This window comes from Aptenodytes patagonicus, chromosome 15 (assembly GCF_965638725.1).
Source record: "Aptenodytes patagonicus chromosome 15, bAptPat1.pri.cur, whole genome shotgun sequence".
In the NCBI taxonomy this organism is placed as follows: domain Eukaryota; kingdom Metazoa; phylum Chordata; class Aves; order Sphenisciformes; family Spheniscidae; genus Aptenodytes; species Aptenodytes patagonicus.
The window spans coordinates 12,546,673-12,572,311 of record NC_134963.1 but is presented as its reverse complement, the minus strand read 5'-3'; the positions used below and the strand labels follow the sequence as shown (position 1 = coordinate 12,572,311).

The 25,639-nt window shown below is 44.7% G+C and overlaps 2 protein-coding genes across 4 annotated transcripts; one reads left to right on the top strand and one right to left on the bottom strand.

Moving 5' to 3' along the window:
• Positions 1-709: 709 nt before the first annotated feature.
• Positions 710-24,453, bottom strand: C15H12orf43 (chromosome 15 C12orf43 homolog). 3 transcript variants are annotated; one of them, XR_012996580.1, is made up of 9 exons: positions 24,270-24,417; positions 23,693-23,738; positions 22,741-22,839; positions 22,005-22,078; positions 21,589-21,679; positions 20,832-21,200; positions 6,656-6,853; positions 6,302-6,369; positions 710-928 (listed from the first exon to the last, which is right to left on the bottom strand). XR_012996580.1 is itself a non-coding variant. In XM_076353328.1 (7 exons), the coding sequence occupies exons 1-6, from the start codon at positions 24,415-24,417 to the stop codon at positions 20,855-20,857; spliced, it is 804 nt and encodes a 267-aa protein (XP_076209443.1). In that variant the 3' UTR covers positions 710-928; positions 20,832-20,854. The 3 variants fall into 3 exon arrangements, 1 of the variants encoding a protein (XP_076209443.1); XR_012996581.1 differs by lacking the exon at positions 6,302-6,369 and having other exon boundaries at positions 24,270-24,453; XM_076353328.1 differs by lacking the exons at positions 6,302-6,369; positions 6,656-6,853.
• HNF1A (HNF1 homeobox A) lies at positions 2,468-18,708 on the top strand. Its single transcript, XM_076353327.1, has 10 exons — positions 2,468-2,989; positions 10,014-10,213; positions 11,109-11,295; positions 11,611-11,849; positions 12,668-12,825; positions 14,618-14,819; positions 16,132-16,323; positions 16,603-16,724; positions 17,022-17,163; positions 17,760-18,708. Exons 1-10 carry the CDS (start codon positions 2,655-2,657, stop codon positions 17,885-17,887), a joined length of 1,905 nt encoding a protein of 634 aa, XP_076209442.1. The 5' UTR covers positions 2,468-2,654; the 3' UTR covers positions 17,888-18,708.
• Positions 24,454-25,639: the final 1,186 nt, after the last annotated feature.

Here is a 25,639-nt window from a genome sequence, read left to right as displayed (position 1 = left end):
GCAGGAGTCTCCTTCCTGCTTCCCAAATGTCCAGTCTGACCACTAGCAATTTATAATGTTTAAGAAACACTGAAAAGCTTGCTAGTTTTCCTGCACTGAAGAATCTGAAATACTTAACGGAGTGCTGAACCGTTCACTAGCACAGTCTGGCAGGTTACAGTGTATGTAAAGCTGACAGTGTAGAAGTTTACTTCTTGTTTTGTTAATTGTCCAGGCTCCTACAGTTTAAAATGGACAGTTCTAATAGGCCAAGGGAAAAAGCCCTTCAGGATAAAGTGATAGGGAATATTTACCTCCTCCCCAGTATTTGAAAGTTTTCCATAATCAGCTAAGGATTCTCCACACGGCATCCAGTTGTAGCGTTCAGTGAGATCCTAACACCCAAACAGATGTTCATTTCTGTTTTTATAGACTTCAAAGTTCACTGGTTTCAAGACAGGCTGTTTTAAAAACTTCTGCAGCTGAAGGTCTTCAAGGCAAGCAGAAGCAACAGCAACAGGACTTATGGGTGCATAAGGAATCCTTGAAAACACACAATATAGACAGATAATTTGTTGCTATGTTTTCTTCTCTTTACAGTTTCCCTCGACAAATATTGCTGTACTGACAAATATTGGGGCAAGAAATTAGGAAAACTGTAATAAAAAAATAAAATGCATGGAAATTTTATCAAAACATTGATAGAACAATGCCAAAAACGCTCACCATTCTTTAAATACTCTTTATTAAGAGTATGGAAAAAAAAAATCTTTAGAAACTAAAGATGTCTTTTTACATTAATGTTCACATGAAAATTTCTTACATTAAATGTTTTTACATGGACTCCAAATTGTTACTTCTTTTTAGCCACACAGAGTTTTCTGTATCCATCCGGGCTTTTTTAACTCACTGCAGTGAGGGGTCCTGGTACTCTGGGTGCAGACACCATCTGAAACAAAAGCTAACAGTTAACAACAGTCCTGGTTGAAAGGGTCAGCCAGCCCAGCAGCCCACCCAGCCCGCCCACCGCGGCTCTCTGTGCCCGGAGGGAGGAGGGGGTCCGGTCTGCAAAGGAGCTCTGTCCTTCAGCTGCTGACTTAGCATGTTGTCGCATGAGCCTGGAGAGCATGGCTAACGGTGCCCACAAAGGAAAAACGGGGGCCAAGGTCACTCTGCAGCATTGTCTTGGGACATTACTCAGTTTGGGGACAGTCCTACTAGGCTCCTCTTAGCTTAGGCTTGATGGGAGTGCATGAGAGACAGGTAGCTGCCCCTAGGAAACCTCCACTGAGACAATAGTTTGTCTAAGAAATCCTTCTCCTGTTGATCACACAAGGAATCATTTGCATGAGATCCTTGTGCATCAAGTCCACATGTGCACATCAAGTTATTCCCTAATTTAGCCACCCAAAGTAGATAGATTCATTCATATATTTTCAGACCAGAAAAGACAATTTAGTCATAAGGACTCCCTGAGAATTGCACTAAGCAACTCCAGCCGAGCTAGTGAGCATGTTTTAGGAAGTCACCCAACAGGTGGGAGCAGAACCTTAGAGCAGGGCTGGTATCAAGAGGGACTGGAGGTAGATGATAAATGGTAACCACAGGCCTGTCCAGAGCACTTTTCAGAACAAGCAGAGCAACTGATGATAGGGCAGGGACTTTCAGCCTGAACCAACACCCAGAGCTGTTCTTTATCATGTGCTTGAATCACAAGCTGAGTGGGGCAAGCCCTATAATCCCCCAAATTATGTGGGTACACTGCTCCTCCTCATCAATTAAGCAATAAACATAGCAAGTTATAATGGAGGAACTAGTATTTGCATATCAAGATACCCAGCAAGCCAAAGCCAGAAGTGAAAAAGTCATTTAACACTTGATGCTCTGCCACAGAAGTCAGCTGGAGCTCCAGAACATCCTGTGAGTCTTGGAAATACTCATATAAACCCAGTGGTCACACTTCTCTGCTGGGTGGTTGCACAAAGGCTAGTGAAGCTGCCAGTGCGGCTTTCTCTCAGCTCAAAGCCTTTGGCAGGGGCTGAGACTGGCTGAACCTCACCACTGCCAGAGCTCTGAGCGGGCTCTGCAATCTTCCAATGGCAGCACCTTCTCCTGAACCACGCACAGCCAAAACGCACCTCTTCCTTTTGGGTACTCCACCTCCTTCCTTCTCTAAAACTAATGGGGCCAGAAATAAGCCACATTTCTCTATCCTTATTTTCCTAGTTTTCTTTCCATAGCTTGCTTTACTTTTCCATGCTGCAGGCCTTCTATCCCTTCATTTTACTCTCCTTCTCTCTTCTGCTTCCCTCCCTTTCCCCCTCCCCCTGCTTTTTCTCCCTCTGCACTTTGTGAACTGCTGCTGCAGTGCTGAAGTCCAAAGTTCAGTAACTTGCTAAGCACACAGATAAATATGAACCTTGGAGAATTTACATTGCTCCAATGTAAACAGATAGCCAAGGGTCCCTTTATCAGCACTGGCTCAGGACAGTCGTGGGGGGTCTGAAGTGGCTCAATTTTGTATTTTGTTTTTTTTTGGGGGGGTGTAAAGGCGGGAGGCTGTGCTGTGCCCACTCTCCTGACAGTCGGGCGTGTTACCTCAGGAACATGGTGTAGGGAAGGTGGAAGCAGGATAACCCGAAATTCAAATCCAAGAAGACACCAGCCTGAAGACCATGGTCTCGAAGCTGAGTCATCTTCAAGTGGAGCTGCTGGGAGCGCTGCTGGAGTCGGGGCTAACCAAGGAGACCCTGATTAAGGCGCTGAGCGAAGTGGAACCCTACATGCTCCAGAGTGAAAGTCAGCGCGCTATCAATGCCCTCCAGACAGAGAAAGGGGAACCCTGTCCCGACATCCCCAACCTCCCCAACGGAATGGGGGAGTCCAGGTTATCGGAAGATGAAACCTCTGATGACGGGGAGGAATTTACCCCTCCAATCATGAAGGAGCTGGAAAACTTGAGCCCTGAGGAGGCTGCTCACCAGAAGGCTGTGGTGGAAAGACTATTACAGTAAGGACAGATTTGCTGCTTCTCTTTGCTGCTTTCTTGCACTCTTCCCTCTAAATCTCTTTTCCTTTCCCCTTCCGCTCAGCGTCCCTGGTATTCACAGTTGATCCAGCTGCACAGAGGCAGTCTTCATCCATGCCAGGACTAGCAGCCCCAAAACACTCCCCAAATTCTTTATAAGTGCTCAAACTTTCCTCTCATCTCACATAAAATGCATGAAGGGACCCATGGAGCCTGATTACATATTTGAAGTGCTTATATCATCAGGCTTCAGAACAGTCCAAGGTCTGTATAACTTGCATCTCTCTGACTGAATGTTGGATTTAAATTTTTAATAGGATTCACAATTTTAGTCATCAGGAGAAAAAAAAGAAAGAAAAAAATCTGGTCACTCTGGTGCTATATTTGCCTGAGGATGTACGGTAAAGTGAAGTTGTAATGTTTCCCTGTTATATTTAAGGAGATTTGTTAATTTTACTGGTTTTTGCTATAGATTATTGGTCAAAGACAAACCAAGAGAACTTGTTCTTGTCATTCTTGTGAGTGCAAAGTTCTCCTGACTTCAGTGGGGATTTTTCTTGTAGAAAGAGCACACACTAAATACATGCAGAGGTTAAAACCTGGGCAGAACTCTCTATTCTACCATCGACTGCCTGTCACAACTACGAAGTACATATGCAGCAACAATTACAGGTTTTACTGCCACACAAATTTGCCTTTGCATACAAGCATTTTTGAAATCAAAAGACAGGAAGAGTTCCCCAAACCAATAAGCCTCTTTACAGACTCAGAGAAATGTTCACCAGGATTCCCATTTGGGATTCTTGCTGGGATACAATTCCCGTGGGCAACCTAAGAGGTTTGTCCAAGCAAGGATCAGGTCCATCCAACCTATCTATCACAACAGAAGCAGAATCTTGCCTGTCTGTTTTGAGGGTATTTTGAAATGACAAGCTGATAGAAGACAAAAAGATGCAGCAACATCCTACACTTAAAATCTTCACTAAAACCAAAATCCATCTAGAGAATTTCTCAGGCTTTCTGATCACTCCCTTTCATGTGCAGAGGAAATTAACATAAAATGTAACAACAAGAAGCAAACATCAAATCCCACCATAAAAGGCCAGAGCTAGAAAAACAGCATGACAAGAGTTAGCATTCACTGTAAATACTTAGGAGAAGAAAGCTCCCTGGCAGATTGGGAGTTGATGACTCTGCAGTACCCAACAGAGGAAAATTCACTGGATCAGCTCTTACCTGCATGGGTAAAACATTCCCAATAATTCAGTCTCCTTTCTGGCCCGGTACGTCTCTCATCTCTTCCCCACTTACAGCTCTGTCACATCTTTTAGTCTCCTCTGTTCCCTTTACCTCTTTCCCATTCTTTTTACTCATTTCCCTTCTCTCCTCACTTTTGTCTCTGCTGCTATTCCTCCCATTTTGTTGTCTTCTCAGCTAATTCTCTCTCTTCCTTCCACTTTTTCTTCCCCTCATCCTTGTCTCCTTCTCATCTTCCTGAGTCTGCGTACAGATCTTGGGGTAGTTTGAGCCCAGTGGCACCGGGCGGGCCCTGGCTAGTTACTAATTATCCAATGGCTTTATTATTTCTCTTTTGTCTTATAAATTTATAGATGAAAAGACCCTGATAAGCTTTTTGATCATTAACTTCTGATGGTTTATCAGGTATCTCTCCACAAAGGAAGCCATGGAAGTTGAAGAAGAGCACCTGGCTTTGTCCCATTTTCTGTAATGAATGGGTGAAGCAGGACTGAGGTGCCATCCGCTGTGATCTAAGAACAGACACACGGATGGAGGGAATTCCTTCCTGCCACCCTCACTTCAGCATGAATTCTGGTTTCTGATCCTCCCTGCCTTTCTAGGAGCTCGCTGCCAGTCTTTCCTGTGCTTACTACCAGCCTCAGCACAACAGTCTTACCTCTCTTGAAAACCTGTGATATTAATGCTTTCCAATGAACAGTCTCACATCTCTCTAGACAGTTGAGCAGCATTCCCATTTTACAAATGGGAACTGAGGTACAGAGAGATTCTATGACCTACCTAAAACCCTAAGATAGCACAGAGAGGACTGGGCAAGAACCAGGATCTCCTAAGCCTCGTACTGGGTCTTAATTGCAAAGTTTTGTTCTGAAACCTCGGAGTTTTCTTTCATCAGTCCCCTGTATCACAGGATAGAGCAATTCACTTCTGCTCTTGAGGACAGTATGAGGGGACCAGAAGCCTCAGTTTCAGCAAAAAATTACGAGTATACTTATGGAGGAATATAATAGATCAAAATTAATCAGGGTAAAATGAAAATAGTAGGAAGTTTGTATTGACATGTTTCAAATTTCTGGTCAAAGATTAAAAAAAAAAACCCTGTATGTCTGAGAATCTATTTGAAGCATCTGAACCAGTATCAGGGTTTGGTAATATGTAAGCAGTTGTTACCTACTAATAAACTTTTTTTTTTTAAGAACAAACCTTTCCATTAATAGATGCCTAAAGGTAACGTCCTTAAAATAGTATTATAAGTATTGTAAGACAGGGCAGACAGTCTGCAATAGAAATTACTCCCAGCAACAGATAAAAGGCAGGCAGGCAAGAATCTCCACGCCCAGGGTTTCCCAGTAAAACTTCAATGCTTGCAAAGCTATTTCAGCATCTACACAAGGATTTCAAATCCAGAAACCAGGTGGAGGCACTTCTGCCTTTAGGCAGAAGCCTCTTTGGGCATTATTAACAATTCCTGGTCTAATACTGTAGACCACATTTTAATAGAGAGATTGACTTGTGGGCAGCTATTAGTGATACAAGAAAGTCTTTGTGGTAACTGCAGCCATTGCTTATAAAGTAGAATCAGGAAAGTGTCTGTTGCTAGGCTTTCCAGGAGCTGGAAACAAAAAAAGTGACAGCACCAAGAGACCAAGTATATCCTCACAGGACCACTGAAGTTAAAACCACAGTTTGGAAAGCACTAGTCAAAGCGAGTAAAACAGGATGTAGAGAAGATACACCCACACGACTGGATGCACCTGTGGGTATTGATTAGATTTTGTCCCTACAGAAAAAAAATGCTAAAAGCAGTTCAGATAAAGGTTTCTCTAGTGAGGAATTAATATAATTTCATGTTGTCCCTTACTCTGTCTCACTGATCATCCATAGATTTACAGTTTGAATAAAAACATTCTTTCCATATCACTCCACACAGAAAACAAATTGCATCTATGATAAAGAATAAATAACTCAGTAGGGAGATGGAGCTGTGTGGAGCAATTCCCAGATATTCCCCAGAGCAGAAAGCAAGAGAGAGGCTACCTTGGGGGAAGGGACAGATCACACTACTGCAGGTACAGCAAACGGAGAGAGGTATAGCAACAATTCACCTGTAGGGCAAGGGGTGAAATTCCATTAGGAAAGAGAGAAATTGAGATAAGCAACAGAGTTCCCCTGGTGGCAGGGATAAAAGCATGTTTTCCATGAGGAAAAAAGACAACAAAGATATAATGATAAAGGTTCAGTCTTTTCCCAGTGTAAGCGGTGTCTTAGAATGGCTCTAGCTGGGGAATCTGGAGATGAAGCTGCCACACCCCTCTCATTTCCACATATAAACCAAGATGAGGCAAACCAGGCCAAGTTCAATAGAAAGGAACCCTGCTGGGACGGTCTTACCTTCCCTGCTCTCTGCCTAGCCCGGCTCCAGGCTGTGCACTGACATCAGTGAGGGTTGTCTAGCAGGCTCCAGAGGAAAGGGCCAGAGGATGGTCGTGAGTACTTCACAGCTCTGAACCTCTGTTTAAGCAAAGTCTGGTCCAAAGCAGCAATTCAGAACCCACCTCAGGGAAATGAAGGCTTCTCTTACCTGAGAATCTGAGAACAGGAAAGAAGGAAAGGGGAGACAGAGAGAATGAGGAAGAGGAAGGGAAAGGAAGGAACAAAGGAACAAGAAAGAGAAAAGTCAGGAAGAGTGAAGGAGGGAGAAGGTCCCCTGAATGTTACATCTCCAGCTCTCTGGAATGGGTTTTCTTTAATGCTAACAACTTGATATTTACTTTCCATTTAAATTTGAGATGTTGCTATAAATTATCAACCAGCCTCTTGTTCCCTTTGAGTTTATAACTAACTACCTGGGTTACTTATTGTTCAGGTAACAAAAGGGAGGTGAAAACGCCCTTAAAAAGTGACCTCAGAACTAAGAAAATGTGAAGCTGGCATGGAGAGAGGACCCAGGCCCCTGTGGTTGAGATGAGCCGGGGAGAGGGGCTATGCTGAGATGGCAATAAGCAACTGACAGCAGGAGAGCAAGACTTAGGAAGAAGGAAGTAAAAACTAACTGTGTGAGAGGAATTTGGAGACAGAGATTAGACCTTGGAGAACAAGAGAGGAATGGGGAGACAGCTTGCATCTGGGAAGAAAGGGAAGCTAAAAAGCAGAAAACAGGCTTAGAGCTAGAGAAGGAGAGCTTGAGCAAGGCAGACCCATTTCCACAGTTCTGACTCACTGAAGCAATTGAGATTTCAGTGCAACTACAAACAGGAGAACTAGGTTTAAGGTGAAATCCTACCCTCTGACAGTCAATGACAGTCTTGCCACCAGTGAAAGAGTGAAGGTTTCAACTTATGTCGTGTTAGTCAATGGTGAAGGCTCTGCAGGTGGAACTATCTATTTGGGCAATGGTTCATGCGAGGGTTCAGCTGACCAACTGCCATCACTTGTTCTGTGATGTAGCCTTGGGCCTAAAGGAATTGCTGCATTGATATTACAGCCTGTGCTTTGACAATGTACAGAGTAGCTAGGATTTCATACAACTGTGCTATGAAATCATACTGTACTAAGATTCCCCTGCCCTGTTTTGCCTCACAAAGCTGCCTGCTTTGTCTCAAAAGAAGACAGAAAAAACACAGGGCTTTAACCACTGTGAGAAGAGACTCACAGATACTTCCTGCTTTACTCCTACCACGAAGTAGTGAGGATCTTGACAGGGGAGACAAAAGTGACTTATGATTGGGGTGCAGGAAGGAAATCAACATGTAACAGAGGTTTCCATCAGTGGTAACACAGTCCTTCCTCTTCCCATCTGAGCCAGAACTCAAATCTAAGAGACCAGAGGTTCCAAGCCAGAGCCTTTTCTCCTCTGTATAGGGACTTGTATAATGAATTCAGGGTGCAGGTGCTGGCTAGACTATCACAAATACAAAGGGAGGAGACTGGTCCTTGGTTTGGACAGCAGAAGAAAAAAACCACACTGAGGAAAGAAAAGCTTTCGTAAATTCAACCCAATTTGAGGCTTTTGAGAGACAAAGATGGTTAAGGGAAGAAGCTAGAAAATAGAAGCTTCTATAGCAAGCGTCCCCTCGTAAAAGAGAAACAAATGTTCCTATTTTAAGAAAGGTTCTTCAGAAAGCTGTAACTGACACTGCTTCTGTCACACTTTAACTGCAGCAGAGCTTGCTCCTTGGACTATCCAGCCACTGGGAGAGAGGCTGCAGGGAAACAGAGATAAAGGTGTTTGTACTGAGAGAACAGGTGTGGACTTTGTCCTCCTTATCACTTTGTAGCCTCTGGCAACCTCCTGAGTCAACAAAGCAATGAACTGTTGTTGCCTGTTGCTCAGACCTGTGCGTTCTTGTGACAGTTTCTGCACAATCCCAGGTACCTTTTTTTCCCCCCATTGCTCCTTTGATGCTGGTGTTGGATATGACACCAGTGTATTACTACAGCATGCAAACCATTTCCACCAGACATTTCATATAGAAAACACAGAAGGATGCTCTTTGTTAAAACTGAATCAAAGGTTTTTTGGCAGGGAGGCTCCTGCACTGTTTGGATCTAGACTGCCTGGTTTCACATCTTTCTATTTCTACTGTGATTTTCAATTCTGGTGAAATCAATACACACAAAGAAGTCAGAGTCATGTTTTCTCTATTTTCCTTAGGAACCTTCATGGATATTCTAATCGGAGATCCTAAAAATCGGAGATTCATGTTCATTATGAAATCCTGAATCAGATTAGCTTCTCAAGTTTTGTGAGTAGGTCTCAAATAGGTCTATTCCCTCAGCTGTTAGGCCAAATGAGGGTGACTATAGGAGGAATTAGTGGTTTGCCTGTTGTTCTTCATTGCATTTAGAAGCTTGAGTGGATCTAGATGTGAATCAGTGTTTGAATAACACATAGCAGATGTGCAAGAACATAATCCTGGATGGCTTGGTGTATACATATGCATACATAGCTGTCATGTGACAGTATGATGAAAGCCTGTTTTCATTTCTTGAATCACTGCAAGGCAACCAAACCTGGACCAGAATCAGGGCATGAGCTAGGTTCAGCCTAATATCACAATGAATCTGTCTTGGAAAATTAAGTACATCTACCCAAAGCACCTATGCCTTAAAGAAAGGGGGATAGAGAAGACAAGCGATGTAGGGAAAGGGAAGAGAGACGTCAACTCTGAAAAAGAGATCTGTAGTCATAAAACATCCAACTGAATACTGAAATGCAACATCGCTTCCCTCCTCATACCATTTCTCACTAGCAGCAAAAATGCTTCATGTTCACAATACCTTCCAGCAGAAAGGTCCATTCCTTGTTCATGTCACTGGTCAGCACTTCCTGTCATTTACAGATGACAATTGCCTAGACAGAACCTTGTATCCAAATGAGCACAGACAGCAAAGGCTGTGGCCATGTATTGGGAAAGTCCCTTGATAACCAGTGTCCCCTTCTAAGAGGAGATCAAAGTGCCTACAGAGAACAGTTTAAAGGAAGCTGGTGCTACATCTTTTGCACTTTATTTCTAATACTATGCGTTTTTTACCCTGAATGCAGAGTCAAAGCTGAACAAGGTACCACACTGAGGAACAGCTTCCCCTTATGCAGCCAGTTAACACTCTGGCCTCACTAAACACAATGGTGATGACTGACATGCAAGGTGCACCTCAGGAGGTACTGGTGCACTTCCTTGGAACCCAGGTCTGCTGAGTGCAGGTGTTAGATCTCTCTCTCCTGAGAAGTGTTTTCTGCTCCTTCCAGAGAGGATCCCTGGCGAGTAGCAAAGATGGTGAAATCCTACCTCCAGCAGCACAACATCCCTCAGCGGGAGGTGGTGGACACTACTGGTCTGAACCAATCTCACCTCTCACAACACCTCAACAAGGGCACTCCCATGAAGACTCAAAAAAGGGCAGCCCTCTACACCTGGTATGTCCGCAAACAGCGAGAGGTGGCCCAGCGTAAGTATGGCAACTACTGTTCTCCTATCTCAATTTCATAAAGGCCTCTGCAATCCCTTGCTAATCCTTACTCCCTATTTTTATCAAGGAAAAATGGAAGGAAAAGCCACTTTTAGCAGGAGGCTTAGAGAAGTCTAGGTCAGTATTCAGTGGTGAGGTGAACCAAACAGTACATGGAAAAACACTCCCCCGTGAAGCAGCCTGCAGTCACCCACCCCACCCTCCGTTTGGCTAAAGAGAAGCAAACTAATACTCTCCATTTGCAGTTAGAGTTCTACACCCATCCTCAGACTAAAGCAATGTAGTGGACAGATGACAGAGACAGAATTTCTGCCCGAGAACTACACTTTTGCAATTTCAGCTAAAGCAACAGTTCCTCTAGCTGCAAAAAGCAGCAGGCTGCTGTACTCACTGTGAAAAACCACTGTGGGCTTTCACCTCATGCTCTCTAAACCCCTTCATTACAGGCACCCACTGGGAACCCATTGCTGCAGCATGCACTTCTACATTCATGAGCCTGTCTGGAATCTGTCTTAATTTTGTATTGGTGGGTTGCAAGTAAAATGAGACATTTGGCCTTTGGATGGTTTTGGAAAGCAGGACTCCAGTCATGCTTACTTTAAACTCAGCTGCGTTTGCTTTCACTACTCCAAGGTGGGAGCAGAGATGCAATGCATGCAAGAGAAAGGACAGGTAAATATGGTCCTGCTAAGAACATCTTACCAGTTTTAGCAAATTACGGAACTTTATTTCCACCCCACTTAGATTCAACCCTCTGTCTTGTGTGAGATATTCTCCAAGGGTAAGCTATATTGGGCCTGCTAGACACTCAAATAGACAGAACTATTGGAAATGCTTCCAGAAAGTCAATTCCCTTGCCCCTTTGTGCCTGCAGAATTCACACATGCTGGCCAGGGTATCCTGACAGAGGAGCCCATGGGAGATGACCTGCCCACCAAGAAGGGAAGAAGAAACCGCTTTAAGTGGGGTCCTGCCTCACAACAAATCCTGTTCCAAGCCTATGAGAGACAGAAAAACCCCAGCAAAGAAGAGAGAGAGGCGCTGGTAGAAGAGTGCAACAGGTAAAGATGAGTGGCTTTGAGGAAGAGGGGCACAGCAGGGCCTCCCTCTGTTCTTGGTGTTTGCTAGCGCCTGTGAGAGGCAGGCTAACGGTACAGCAGTGGATGTCACCACTGACACCAGCCATGTTTGAATGAAATGCCACAACTGAGCATTCACTGTCCACAAAGGATCAGTAATGCCTCATGTCTTGCTACACCTGGCAGGATCCTTCCACACAATGTGCCAGACCACAGCCACTTTGGGGCTGTGCACTTACTCCGTCTCTCTGACTAAGCCCAGCTCAGCAAGGCTCTTCTTGTGCTTTCCCCCAACAGAGCAGAGTGTATTCAGAGAGGTGTTTCCCCATCTCAGGCCCAGGGACTGGGCTCGAACCTGGTGACAGAGGTCAGAGTTTACAACTGGTTTGCCAATCGTAGGAAGGAGGAGGCTTTCCGGCACAAGTTGGCCATGGACACCTTCAGCGGACCACAGCCCACTTCTGCTCCTCCTCTAACTCCTCACAACTCTTCCTCCCTCCAGCCACCATCTGCTCTCTCACCTAGCAAAGTTCACGGTAAGAAACAACTAGAGGGAAAGCTGAAAGAGACACCAGTGAACCTACCCAAACTCAGTCACCAAAACTATTTCCCAAGTCCAGCCCTTTAGGAGGTGAATCTACAGATAGAAAAAGCAGACTTGCTACAAGGGAAGAGCACCAGTGACAAAGAGACCATGTCTCTAAGTGAGGAGAGCGGCTAGAATAGCAAGGGTGACAAAGTTCAGTAACAAAACTTTCAGCGAAACGTCCTCACTTACTCTTTGACATCCTGCGCTCCCTCATGGCTGGCAGGCAGTAATCCCCTTTCAAGGAGTCATCCACTGGTTGCCATCACAAGTCAGTTCTGCATCCTTTCACTCGTGTGTGTGCCTCCTACTTGTTCCAATACATATCAGCACCATCAGACTCTGTGACTGAGTTTTCAAGACATCAGGAAAGGTCATTCTCCATCCAAAAAGAGCAGAGCTTTTTCAGCTTCATAGGCCAGAGCTGGTAATTGCTCTCACTCTGGAAGAGATGATCTCGCTGAGACTCTCTCCTCTCTACACCCACATCCAGAGGGGTGGTTTCTAGTGAACCCTGCTTGCTCCCTGCAGCACACACAGCCATACCTTAAAGCCAGTATTTGAGGAATCAGTTGCACCAAGTTACAGAGGAAAGCCAGGGGCAGGGTGGCAAGAATGCCTGTTCTCCTGGTTCCCCTACTACCCACCTTGTCTCTGCCTTGAACATCTAAAGGCAAGCATCTGCAAAGGAAACTGAATTTAGCACTTGCCAAAGTTTCTCAGATTCTCAGATTTTTGAAAACCAGTTTCCCTCCTGTTGTGATGCAGGAGTGAGGTACAACCAGCAGCCAGCCAGCGAGGCAGAGTCCTCCAGCAGCAACCACCATGGGAACAGCTCCATGGTGACCACCCAAACCATCCTGCATCAGGTTTCTCCCCCTGGACTGGAGCCCAGCCAAAACCTACTGAGCACAGACACTAAGCTGGTAAGTGATGTATACTTAAGTTCTGGTAACTAGAGGACATCAGGTCCTCTGCCTGCGGTCACAATATGGACTATTCAGAAGTAGTATTTCCTAGAATACTCTTAAAACCACCTTGTTATAGAGATATTACATAGCCACTTTGTACTGACCATGTAACATAAGCAGTCCTAAGATACATGTGCCCTCTAGACTGCTGGTGAGGGCGTGTATTAGAGCATGAAAGCAAGAAGTATAGCCATTTCCTTACGATCAATCAAAACAGTCTATCCTGCAAAAACAGAGCTCAAGGTATGACATGATTTCCTTCTTCCCAGGAAACCCTGTTCTCTCCTCCTTTCCCCAATGAGATTCTCGTCATCTCATCTCCAACTCTCATTTGAACTCTACACATCTCAAGATAGTTGATCAGACACCAATGGGATTAACAGAACAGAGACCCATACTTAGATCTATCTTACCTGTAAAATTAAGCCCAACAGCCTGTATGCAGCACATACCGTTGAGACATTTACCGGATATCTAGATTGTAGCAATCTGCCTTCTCAAAGCAAATTTCCTTTTGAGATTTGACTACACCTTTTCCCACATAATTAGCAATGAAGCACTAGAACGACATGACTGATCATTTTCAGTTTGCACATGTTCCCTTGCTTACAGGGAAACAGTTAGCAGAAGTTTGCATGAGTGCATACTGACCCGAGGCAAAGTTAAGTTCACTATAAATGAGTATGATTTAAATCTCATCAGTCACTCACTTTGCTGGCTTTCTGGTCTCTTCCTGAAGAAAAAAAGTCTTTCATGAGGTGCTGAAAATCTTCTACAGCTGTCTTCTAAAATTGATCTCAAGGTGATTTGTCCCACTGTTTAACCTACTGGTGCTTACTCTTACTAAAGATTCCTTACAGCTTTTTGTCTGAGGGGAGAAAAAAAAGTATAATATAAAGCATTGAACTTTCTCTATCAGCCAAGTTATTAGAATACTATTTTGCTGTTCTGCGGTATTTCAACTACAGGTCTCCAAAGGGCCTTGCAAACTCAAAACCCCATTAGAGCATAGACACAGGTTACGTGGTTCATTTTAGAGGCTGAGAAAACAGTCAATTTATTAAATTTCTCAATGACTCAAGGATAGACTGAATCAGCAAGACACCCAAGCACAGAACAGTCCTGTTCTATCTAACAGGTACTTTTCTTCTCTAACAGCAGGGAACTGCCAGGTAATGCGGCCTGAAGAACATACTGTATGAGAAAAAAGGTCTAAGGAAACTTTTCAGCAACTCCTTTAAAATCTCAGTCCAAAAACTCACTGGCCACTAAAAGACACTTGCTGGGAGAAAGGGAAATTACTGGCATTTCTCAGAGGAAAAGGTGAACAAGAAAAAAGGAACTCCTGGATTCCATGCTGAACTCTGCAGCTAAAATTACTATGTAAAATTACCTGAGCCTCTTAATTTCTCTGAGCATCATCTTCTACCCTCAGCTGTAAAACAGAAGATAAACTTTCCCTATACAGAATGCAGTGGGACTAATCCCATTCTTGGTTGTAAAACCCTTATGATTTCTCAAACGAAGAACTAAAACAGCAAGGATTTACTCTTAGTATTTTAACAGCTGACCTTTGCTAGTTAATTCACGAGCACAGGGAAACTGCAGACAAGCAAATGTGAAGTCTTTCTAGTTAGCAAGTGGTCAGAGCAGGCAGGAAGAGGGAGAAGGACGTTTGTCACCACTTTGGCACTTGCCATATTCAACCTTCTGCAGATGGCATTTTCACGGTCTTCCTTTCACACAGGTCTCAGCTCCTGGAGGAACTCTCCCTCCTGTCAGCACCCTGACTGCCTTGCACAGCCTAGAGCAAAATCCACATGCACTGAGCCAGCAAACTCAGAACCTTATCATGGCATCACTGCCGGGTGTAATGGCAATTGGAGCTGGTGAGACCTCATCCCTAGCGCCAGCATTCACCAACACAGGTGCCTCCACCCTGGTGATAGGTGAGTAGTGTTCTGTAATGACTCTGCTTATCAGGATTCAGATAAAGAGCTACCTGTAATAGTTAGAATTACCTGCCTCATTTTCAGAGACAAAAGTACTAAGTTGGCAGTCATACGAACCTGGGGAAATTGTCACAAACACTAAGGATCTTCAGCAGCACTACTTACAAGTACCAATGGAATTAAGGAACAGATGTTCCTTATTCATGTTAGAATTAAGTTACACACAAACCCACATCCTAAGAGCAAGGGACTTTTGCAATCTATTCCTATGTCAATATTTTGTTTTTGCTGCTCTGCATCTTCCCAAATATAAATGTAATACTTCCTTAAACCTATGAAAATTGAAGCACATTCATAGTGCTTGAAAGACAAAACATCCTGTTCCACTTCCTGCAAAGAGCAGCATATGCCTTTAGAACCCACAGCAGTAATTACTATTTTTTTCTATTTTTCACTTTGACAGCTTTTCTGGACTTGTATGAGATTTCTTTTCATTCCAAGACTAGTCTACTGCCAAAGTGCATTTCTTTAGATAAAGGAAAATAAAATGTGTACTCTCCTCTTACACTTTCTTCCCAGGAAGAAAGAGGCCTTATTTTGTTCCATGGTGACAGCTGTGAACTAATTTCCATTTCCTCATTTATACCCAAGATTATGAGATGGATTCTAATTTTGTGCAAACAAACAGACAAAAAATCGGAGATTTCCACACAGTGGAAATCTCTCAGTGCTGGAGAGACTTGCTGATTTACAGGAACAGGGTCTGGACAGTCATGGTAGTAAAGCGTGAAACCTTCTACCTCTTTCTCACTGGTCCAAATTCCGTAATTTGGCAGCCCAAGCAAAATGAGCTTAAACTCTGTTCCATGTGGCTGGACAGCTACAGCATAGTTCTCTCTGTTGCCAACAGCTTCATAAAGAAAGAATAAAATGAACTGGACATGAGATGATGCTCTGAGTTTACTTCTGAGCAAGGCCTCCCCAGTGGAACTCTATATCAGGTTGCTACTAAACTGGAAAGTGACCTATACTGGTACACGAGGATGTACACAGGAACAAACACTGGAAGTCAAAGGTGGTTTTATGGTACCTGTCTGCATTGTACATTTTGCACACTCCCACTTCGTTTTCACAGGCACGAAATCTATTCATAATTGCAGGTAACAAATGGAACACCTGAAAAGCAGGATCCGAAATCACCCTGTGACAACAGGCCTGCCATGACAACTATTTCAGACACCCCTATTGCAGAGCAGCCACACTCCTCCCATAGTGTGTGACACTACTGTCATCAGTCCTTGTTTTTCAGGCCTGGCCTCAACCCAGCCCCAGAGCGTACCTGTAATAAACAGCATGGGGAGCAGCCTCACTACCCTGCAGCCCGTCCAGTTCTCCCAGCAACTGCACCCATCCTACCAGCAGCCCCTCATGCAGCAGGTCCAGAGCCACATCAACCAGAGCCCCTTCATGGCTACCATGGCCCAGATACAGAACCCTCACGGTAAGAACGTGAAATCATTTGCTCAAGCAAACCAAAAAATAAAGGCTCTCTTCTGGAGCATTTACTGGGTCCTTGGGCTTGCAGCGCTCTGTTTTCCTCTTCTATTATTGTTGCTTTAATTATGAAATTATTTTTCTCTTGCATTTATCTCCCTGTCCTTCCACTCCCACTGTTTCGGAGACAGACAGCAGGTCCACGTGCATGAGGAGAACAACTCAGCCAAACTAGTCTCATGCAAGGCTCCAGCATCCACATGATCTTGTTTTCTTTCATGCACAGCTCTCTACGGCCCCAAGTCTGAAGTGGCCCAATACACACATACAGGCCTCTTACCACAAACCATGGTGATAACAGATACAGCCAATCTCAGCGCCCTGACTAACCTGACACCAACTAAACAGGTAACAGCCTTTAGCACATGCCTTTGTTCCCCCACCTTAGAACTGCACCAGTCTGCAGGTAGCTCCTTGCTTGTCAAAGAGTTTTTGGGTGTGTGGTCTATGCCATCCCAGCAGGATGATCCTTCTTATCTCCTCACCTTGCTGGTACCAGCTGCAATACTGGAGGCATTAGAGCAAGCTCTTCACTGCATCATCAAGGAGGATTTAATCTCCTTGGAAACAGCACCTGCTCACTCTTCTCTCACGCCTGTTAGAACAGATGTAGAAACCAGGCACTGTTAACTTTCTTTTCTCTAGGCATTCACATCTGACTCAGAGACTCACACAGAGTCCGGGATGCATACACCAGTGTCACAGGCGCAAACAATACATTTACAGAACCAGGATGCAACCATCCAGCACCTTCAGCCAGGCCCTCGCCTCACCTCAAGCCCTGCTGGTAAGAGCAGCAGCCATTATTATTTTAAACCATGTATTACAGTGTTGGCAAGAGAAACGGCAAAACCCAGTCAGAAAATGGTAACTGGGGCTCACCATTCTTTAAGAGGGCTCTACCAGTGTCTTGGGGGGTTTGAAAAAGCTGGTACAAGGAAAAGATTCAGAGCACAGTCTGTGCAGGCTGTGTAATGCCAGACTGTGGAAATGGGACCCTTCTTCAGAATCTAGAGAGGAAAATAACCTTAAAAATATTGACAAAAATCTGTGTCCATGCATATCCAATCCTGCAGGCAGTTTTCAGGACTGAAAAGCCCAAGACTCCCTCACAAAGAGACTCCAGTTGGATCTTCCCAGTTCTAAGAGAACTAGGACATTAACAATCAACTAGAATGTTCAAATCTGAACTCCCTGACACCCTCAATGCTTTCAGGCTAGCTTTGTACTTGAGCTAGGTATATAATGGCACACAAAATAGAAAAAGGAGTTATGCCCCTATGCCAGGAGGTTTTAGTCATGCTGGAAATGCGAGTGTGTGCACACATGATAAGGGGACTGCAGTGAGAATTTGTACTTAACTTCTGCCTGTGCCTTTGACAGTGTCCTCCAGCAGCTTGGTGCTGTACCAAAGCTCTGACTCCGCCAACAGCCACAGTCAGCTGCTGCCATCCACTCACAACGTCATCGAGACCTTCATCTCCACGCAGATGGCATCCTCCACTCAGTAATCAAGACAGCTAGCTCAAGGGTGACTGCCATGACCAACCTGTCAGGTGCAACTCCAACTCTGTTTGCCATCACTGTCACCACTGCCTTCCATGGGAAGGAAAGGCTGCTGCGCTCAGCCAGCCTCCAGCCCCTACTGCCTCATACAAATCCCTTATTCAGCTGCCTCTATGAGAGAAGATGTCTCGGCTTCAAGACAGAAGCCATGGAAAGACGATGCTGGCACTGCTAAAATCCACTGCCCCCCCAAAAAAAACAAGCAAACCCAAACCCCACGAGCCAGCCTAGGATGACCAGACATCCTTTTGTGGCTGCCCAAGAAAGAATCCCATCAAGATAGGGATCTGAACGCAACATGGCAAAAATGCCAGGGCATGGATGGGACTTTAATTCTGCTCAGCCTTCATCAAGCTGGGCCTGTAACAAACCTGCCAACACCAGACTAAGCCATGTAGGAAAGAGCAAAGCTGAGCTACCAAAGAAGGGCACCATCTTTAAAATACTCACCTTTGCTGTAAAGAAGCACCAATGGGAACTATGAGAAATAATAGTATCTTGGAGGCAAGGGTGAGAGAACCTGGTTCCTGACTGCAATGAAAATCACCAAGAAACAGATTCAGGAATGGCTTGGCACAAACCTGTCAGTATGGGATCAACGACTACAAGCTACAAATCCTTTAATTAACTACAAAAATACCAAACATTCTCAGTTAAAAATGACCTGCTCTAAAATCATGCTATCCTAGTGGAAATGGCTTGGTTATTTTTGATATAGCTCTGCTTTGTTTTAAATGCAGAAATTAAAGTTTAACAGCAGCAAGGAGATTCCAGTTCTCTGCATTAACCATGTGGATTCTCATCTTGTGCATCTTGCTGAATGAGCCGGGGGATGGCATTCTCCACAGGTCCCTGACACTGCACAACACCTGGGAGGTTCCCATGCTCCACAAAGAGCAGCAGTTCCTTCAGTTGTTCTCTGTAAAGATGTCAGCTTGAATTAATTTTACAGAACACAGTTCATTCTTAGCTTCCCTACAGGCTAGATTCTGTAGTTCTTGATATGCAAATAATTACCCTGGGGTCTAAGAGTCTTTCTTGAACTAAGTGAAGGTTTTTAGCCCTAAGGATCTACTTATATAATTCCTCTTCTAATTATTCCTCTCTTCTCTATTTACTCTCAACCTTCACATCACTGATATGTCACTAGCCAGACATGAAAAAAGCCCTAATTAACATGTTTTTGTCATTGTGACCAAAACAGAGCTATTCTTTCAACTGTGAAATGGATGAAAATCCTTGAGACTAGAAAGTGGTCGAGACTTAAAAGGTTGAGATATAAGGGAGAATTAAAAAAGAAAAAGCCCAACAGCGAACTCTTCAGTTATCATATCTGGGAATTTCAAAATTGCAGATGTCCATTACAGTTTGTATTGATATGCTCTCCCTCCAGATACTATCAACTATCAGAGACTAATTTCAGTAACTAGATTCTCTGAGGAATTTTATCCTAGAAATGTTTTCTGATCCCCCATGTGCATCATTTGCAAATACATATAACTTCCAGTTAACATAAAAATAATCATCATAAAACAAGACAAAAGATAATTTTTAGACCACTATGCATTTGAAACCCCAGGTGCTAGCTTCAGTATACTGAAGTTTTAACTGGCCAGAAGACAAGTAACTACTTCTGGCACATTCAGTTAGATTACAAGCCAGTTTTCTACTTAGCCTTTCCATTTTTGGATACCAACTGTGTTTTCTTGATTAAAAAAGAGCAAGGATCTTACAGTAAGAAAGAAAACATCTTGGTTTTTCCCACGCTCAAAGAGCAACAGTTCACTATTTCGGTTTCTCTAATCTGGCTTTCTCGTCTCCTGAATAGGGCAAATGATTTAGAGCTACTGAAACCCAACAACCTTAAAAACAGCAGAAGAGTATTTATCCAATAACAGGTCATTTCCTGAAATACTGGAGCTGAAGTATAAACGGACTAAGAGCCATACTGAAAACTACCAAAACCCACTGTATTTCAGAGAGACAAAAGTCATAATCAACCAAAATAAGGACTGAAATGCAGTGACTTTCAAGTTAGGCTTAAGTCCTTCCTGTAGCTATCTCATAGCATTGATCACCAAACAACTAAAGAGCCATCTTCAGCCATCTTTATCTCTGCTGGGGGAGCCATCTGAATACAGCAAGGAAGCCACTGTTGTACAAAACCTGCCAAATTAAATAGGACTAATAGCGTAGTAGAATTTAGTAACAACAAATGCCATCAAAAACTATACATGAAAAAAAATTAAAAGGACACAATTTGAACAAAACTACCTATTTATAACAACCCTGAAATAAGCTCAATGCACACTGTTTATATGCAGGGGCCCTGGAGAGGTGCAGATTACAGAGGGATTAGTAACATGGCAGGTTTCAACAACAGATTGTTATGATGATCACAGGAAAAAAAATAAGGGGGCCCTGATATCTGACAGGATGCTTTTGATAAATGAGTCTCCCACAGGCTGGAGTTATTCTTAGTAGGGATCTAGGAGTAGGCAAAGAGAAAAAGGAGTTGATCACCTGCTGCCATGTAAACTAAATTCAATTCATCATATACTTTCTCCAGGACACAAAATTTGGTTTCATGATGTGAAGGAACAGACCAGGAGGGATGCAGCTATGATTATATCCCTCTGTCATGCAAGTCTGTGCACACTATTTAATCCTTTTACGCTAGGTCTGCGTAAGCAGCAGCATAGATAACTGCTGTGCTAGGAGAACAAGGTTCCCTTCCCCAGGGGATGCCAACAACATAGGAAGTCACTTAATCAGACTCTCAGGCCACTGAGCTTTTAGAACAGAAGCTTTGCCAATTAGTTTTCCCTCATCTGCAGCAACTCTTTTTGTTAGGTTTTTTTTTCAGCGTCCTTCATCCATCATAATCACCTGCCATTTGCAGAGCAAAATCTTCATTCTCTTTTTTTCTTCTTTTTCTTCTTCACAACTCCTGGCAACACTGAGTTCTCTGTATGATTGCTGTCCTGTCTCTCATGCTGTCCATTTGCAGACACCAACTGTGGCAAATCTTTGCTGATCTGGTCACACTCTGCTGGGTCTATTATTTTCTCTTGAATATCATTCTCTCCCCTAATTTTCTTTTTCTTCTTTTTTTTCTGGCTGTGCTCTACATAACCCTGACTCTGATTTTGGCTGGAATCCTGGGACAGTGCAGGAAAAGTACTTTGCTTCAGAATGTCTGCAGCTGACACAGCAGCCTCCTGGTACTTTTGCCACTCTTGGTCACTGTCCGTGTCACTAGAAAGGTAACAAAAAGGAAAGGAAGTTATGTTACACTTTTGCTTTGAATTCACCCAAAGCACAAACAGCAGAGTAATCTAAGATGAGAACACCTGATAAACACCCAGTGGCTCTGGGACTCCAATACAAGTTAGCACATAACCAATTTGAAGGCTGAGGTGTTCTTTACACATACTAGGAGGGGAAAGAACATCTCCCACAAACATTTCTAATTCCCTGGCACTAAAAAAAGAAACGAACAAAAAAAACCTGCTCTAATCAAATATAGGAGTCATACACACTTCTCAAGCTCTTCAGCTTCCTATTCCCTTGCGAGAGTCCCAGCTGCCTCTGAAATGTGGGATGCAATAGTACTTCAGGAGCAAAGCAGCTGACAACACCCCACCTGGAGCTAGATGGCTGTCTCCTCCTTGCTGCAGGGCAAGGCTCCGATTTCCCACAGTCTCCTGGGACAGAGGAAGAGAAGAGGCGAAAACCTAAAATATGTAAAAGGGAATTTTAGCCACGACATAAAACAGAGGTGAAAGCAATCAACAGCAATCTCCCTGGGAAGCCTCACTGCTGTTATTGTATTGCTATAGTGCTTGACAGCAATTATTTGGGACCATCTGAGAGGAGTTAGGGCACAGAGATCACAGCTTCAAAGTAACAGCCTTCACGGATGCTAAGAGAAATTCTTCTATTGCAACTACTTATGAGTCAGTTGGGTGTACAGCTGGCCATGGACAGGATCCATCCCACTTGTCATCATTTAACTAACAATGTCATAAACCAGCCATAATGGCTGTGACTAGAACTCACCATCATCTGCAGAGTCAGACTGTTGCACAGAAGTTTGTGAAGGTCCTGATGAGTCCTTCAAGACAGTGATGAAACTAAACAGAAAACCCCAGTCAGATCTTAAGACAGGTTTGTGCAAACTGAGCTAAAGTCGGGTGTTTCCAGGAAACAAGACTATAGGGAGATGTCACATAGCTTCTTACTTTTTTCTTAGTGAAGCTGCCTCACCTCCCTGCTTTCAGAGCAGACCATGCCTTCTCTCCTTAGCAACGCATGCCACAAGAATGACTTAAAAGCAGCATTTCTAAAGCCAACTCTAAACACCAGGAATTCTAGGGGGCCATATTTACACAATAAATAAAGACAGTGGCAGCCCCATCACAGGCATACTGCCAGCACAACCCTGAATCAGATACTGGTTTAGGTTGTAAGAATAAATGAAAGATTCTTATGCTGGCCTTTAAATGATGAAAGTGCTAAGGCACCCAAATTCTACTTTTTCCTCCCCCACAACCCATTCACCACAGAGGCAAACGCACAGGGAGTCTTTACCAGAAGGGCACAGCACATGGGTTAGGTAAGTTCACAGAATATTGGAAGTCTGCATTAAATACAGGAGCGAAGGAGACAAGAAGAGAAACAACTTCTCCTCCATATCCAGGTTGCACTCAGATCTTGAATTTCCTGGTTTTAGCACACAAAAGCATCAGTGTACTTGACCCATAGAACAAACTTTTTTAGTATTGCTTGCCAATACCCATCTAGCATTGCTCCCAGTTTCTTCGCAACATGTGCTCTGAACTCTGGTGTCGTCTGTAGCTCATTTCCATCTTCATCATGACCTTTCGCCTCACGCCTGTTTAAAATAAGAATAATGATTATCTCTTTCAAGGCCAATAACATCTGGTGCTCTTACCCAAACAGGAGATAAGGGACTGTAAAATCTCCTACCCTCTAGTAATCAATTCATACTTGATAGGGAAGACTGCTAAGAAAGATGGAAAATAGCTCAGTAGTAACAGTTCGGTTCCCAAGAGAGAGCTAAACGTTATTTAGCCATCTCCAGCATAGTTAGTAATTGGATGATTTTTCTGATTGAAATAGCCTACAAAAGCAAATCAATTATGTCAGGGCATCCCTTCTCTTGCATGTAGATCCTGTGTATGTTGCCACAGTTCATGCAAAACCTGTCCCAGAAGAGAGGATTTTATTAAGTTGCCTGGCTGACAGCCTTTGAAACTGAGCCTACAGAAATGCTGCAAGCTTAAGATAGGACAGCATCACCTCCATTGCAAGGCTCCTAAGTCAGGTGTTGCTTTCCAGCTGACGAGTGCTTGCCTCTGCAATTGCAACGTTTTTTGAAGAAAAACAATTTTTTTTATATGTAACTGTACTAATTCCTTCATGGGACACTTGCAGAGTTGAAAGATTTCTGACACTTGGAACTAATGCTGTAACCAACAGCAGTAGTAAGTTTTCAACTTCTGTATTCCCCCACTGCTAGAGGGATGAGAAATAGACTTAAAAAAATCTGTTAGCTTTTTCAGATTTAAGCATCATTTCAGATTATGGGTGGACTAACTCTGAAAGCAGAATAAGCCCTTCCAGTAGGAAGTATCACAAGGCATTAACTGTAAGTAGCACCAATACAACATACATTAATTTTTTTCTTCAGTGAAACGTAAGTCTGAAACCAGAAGCAAAAATACCTTAGGCTAGGCTGAGCAGGCTGTAACCCATCCTTTTTAAAGCCACCTGACAAAGGAAGAAGTAAAGGCAAGTTTAAGAGACCTGTGACCAGGACCTCTTTAACCCCCCTTCTGGCACATGGGATTTTATAGCATAAAGAATTACGCTTGAAAGACAATCCACGCCCGCCTTCGGGGAAAACAGTTACGAGGGGAAAGGGAAACTTCCCCTCCGCCAAGCCGTGGCAGACAACCTGCCCGGGAAGGGGCTCTGGCCCCGGCAGGAGGCCGCGCATCGCCACGGCACAGCCCGCCGCCGGCAGCGCCGGGCCGGGCCGGGCCGAGCCGAGCCGCCCTCCCAGAGCCCCGCCTTGGCTCCCCTGGGCGCCGGCGGCTCCCGAAGCGGCCCGGCTCTGACACCAGCACCGCGGCAGATAGGTGCCCCCGCCTGACCGCCGCTCCCCCGGGACAGCCCCGGAGCAGGAGGAGCTGCGGAGGGGCCCGGCCCAGAGCGGCGGGGAGGGGAGGGCAGGGCACACCGCCGCTGCGGCGGGAGAGCAGAGCCTAGCTGGCCGCCTAGCTGGGCGCCGACCCTCACCGCCGCGCGGCTCCGCCCGCACCGCCGCCACCACCGCCGCCTGCGCAGCGCAGTCCCAGGCGGCCTCCCGGAACCGCGCTGCCGCCTCGCCGCTGCTGTCCGAGTCCGAGCCCGTGTCCAGGCCTGAGCCGCCCCTGGGCGCCGCCATCTTGAAGGCGCGACAGCCGCGGGGCGCGCTGGGCGCTGTAGTCCAGCTGGCCAGCCGCGGAGCATGCTGGGGGCTGCAGTCCTCCAGGGCAGCCTCCGACAAGATGTCCGCGGCGGGGACGCCCCCGGGAGAGCGGCAACCCCCGAGGGCCCCGGTGGGCACCTCCAGGTCTTTCCGAATGCGGTTTCTTCGCTTCTCCGTGAAAGAGGCCGGGTGAAGGCTGCGCTCACGGGAAAAGCGGGGTGACGGTTCGGGGGGGGGGCAGCTGTGCGCTGTGGACTGCAGGCCAGGTCTTCCCAAAAACCAAGAAAGCCCGGGAATGAGTGTATAAATGGAAGGAACCACGAGGATCTGGGTGTCGTACACAGAATTGTGAGATACCGTGGAAAAGGAATATTTACGCTGGATATTTGTACTGGCCTCCAGAGGAGAGAGAACAGGGCAGACGGTGCTGCCCATGCTGAGAAACCCCGGAAGGGCAGCGAGGGGACCCGGGTGGCCCAACCGCTCTGTCCCACTGCCCGTTCTTTGGGTTTGTGCTACCGGGAAGAGTGGTGCCCACAGATGGGAAATCGCTGACAGTAAACACGGCTTGTTTTCACGTCCATCTGTTGCTGAACAGCCTCCTTTCACGTGTGCCGTACAGGCAAATATCTTGATGTTTCTCAGATGTAACAGCTCACACAAAGTAAGAGTGAAAAACACACCAATGATACCAGAAAGCCCGTGTTGCTTTTGTGTTTGTAGAGAAAGAGAGAATAGTTGGCATTAAAGAATAAGGATGTGGAAAGAGTGAGTGACTGTAATAAAATTCTCAGCACTTTACCACATTTTGTGAGATGGTAATTTCACTGCTTCAGAAATACTGACAGCACTGAAATGAAGTTTTTGGTGGAGAGTCAGACATTCTTATGTTGTAGACAGCACAAAAATCTTCTACCATGAAAGCATGAGATAGGATGGGACCCATCTGCTGTAGGAAGTTCTCTTTCAAAAGCAGGTGAGAAAAGATACTAAACACAGAAGGTTCATAAAGATATGTAAAATAAGCAAAAATGCAAAAAGCATCTCATTTCCCCACCTCTGGCAGGGGAAGGAAAACACGCATCTCCTCTGCTTGTGCCCTTTGCCACTGCTTTGTCCATAAATATGGAATGACAAGTTCCAAGGATAACAAACTGACCTCCAAAAAGGCATTAAATCTTTAACTCAAGAAACCTGA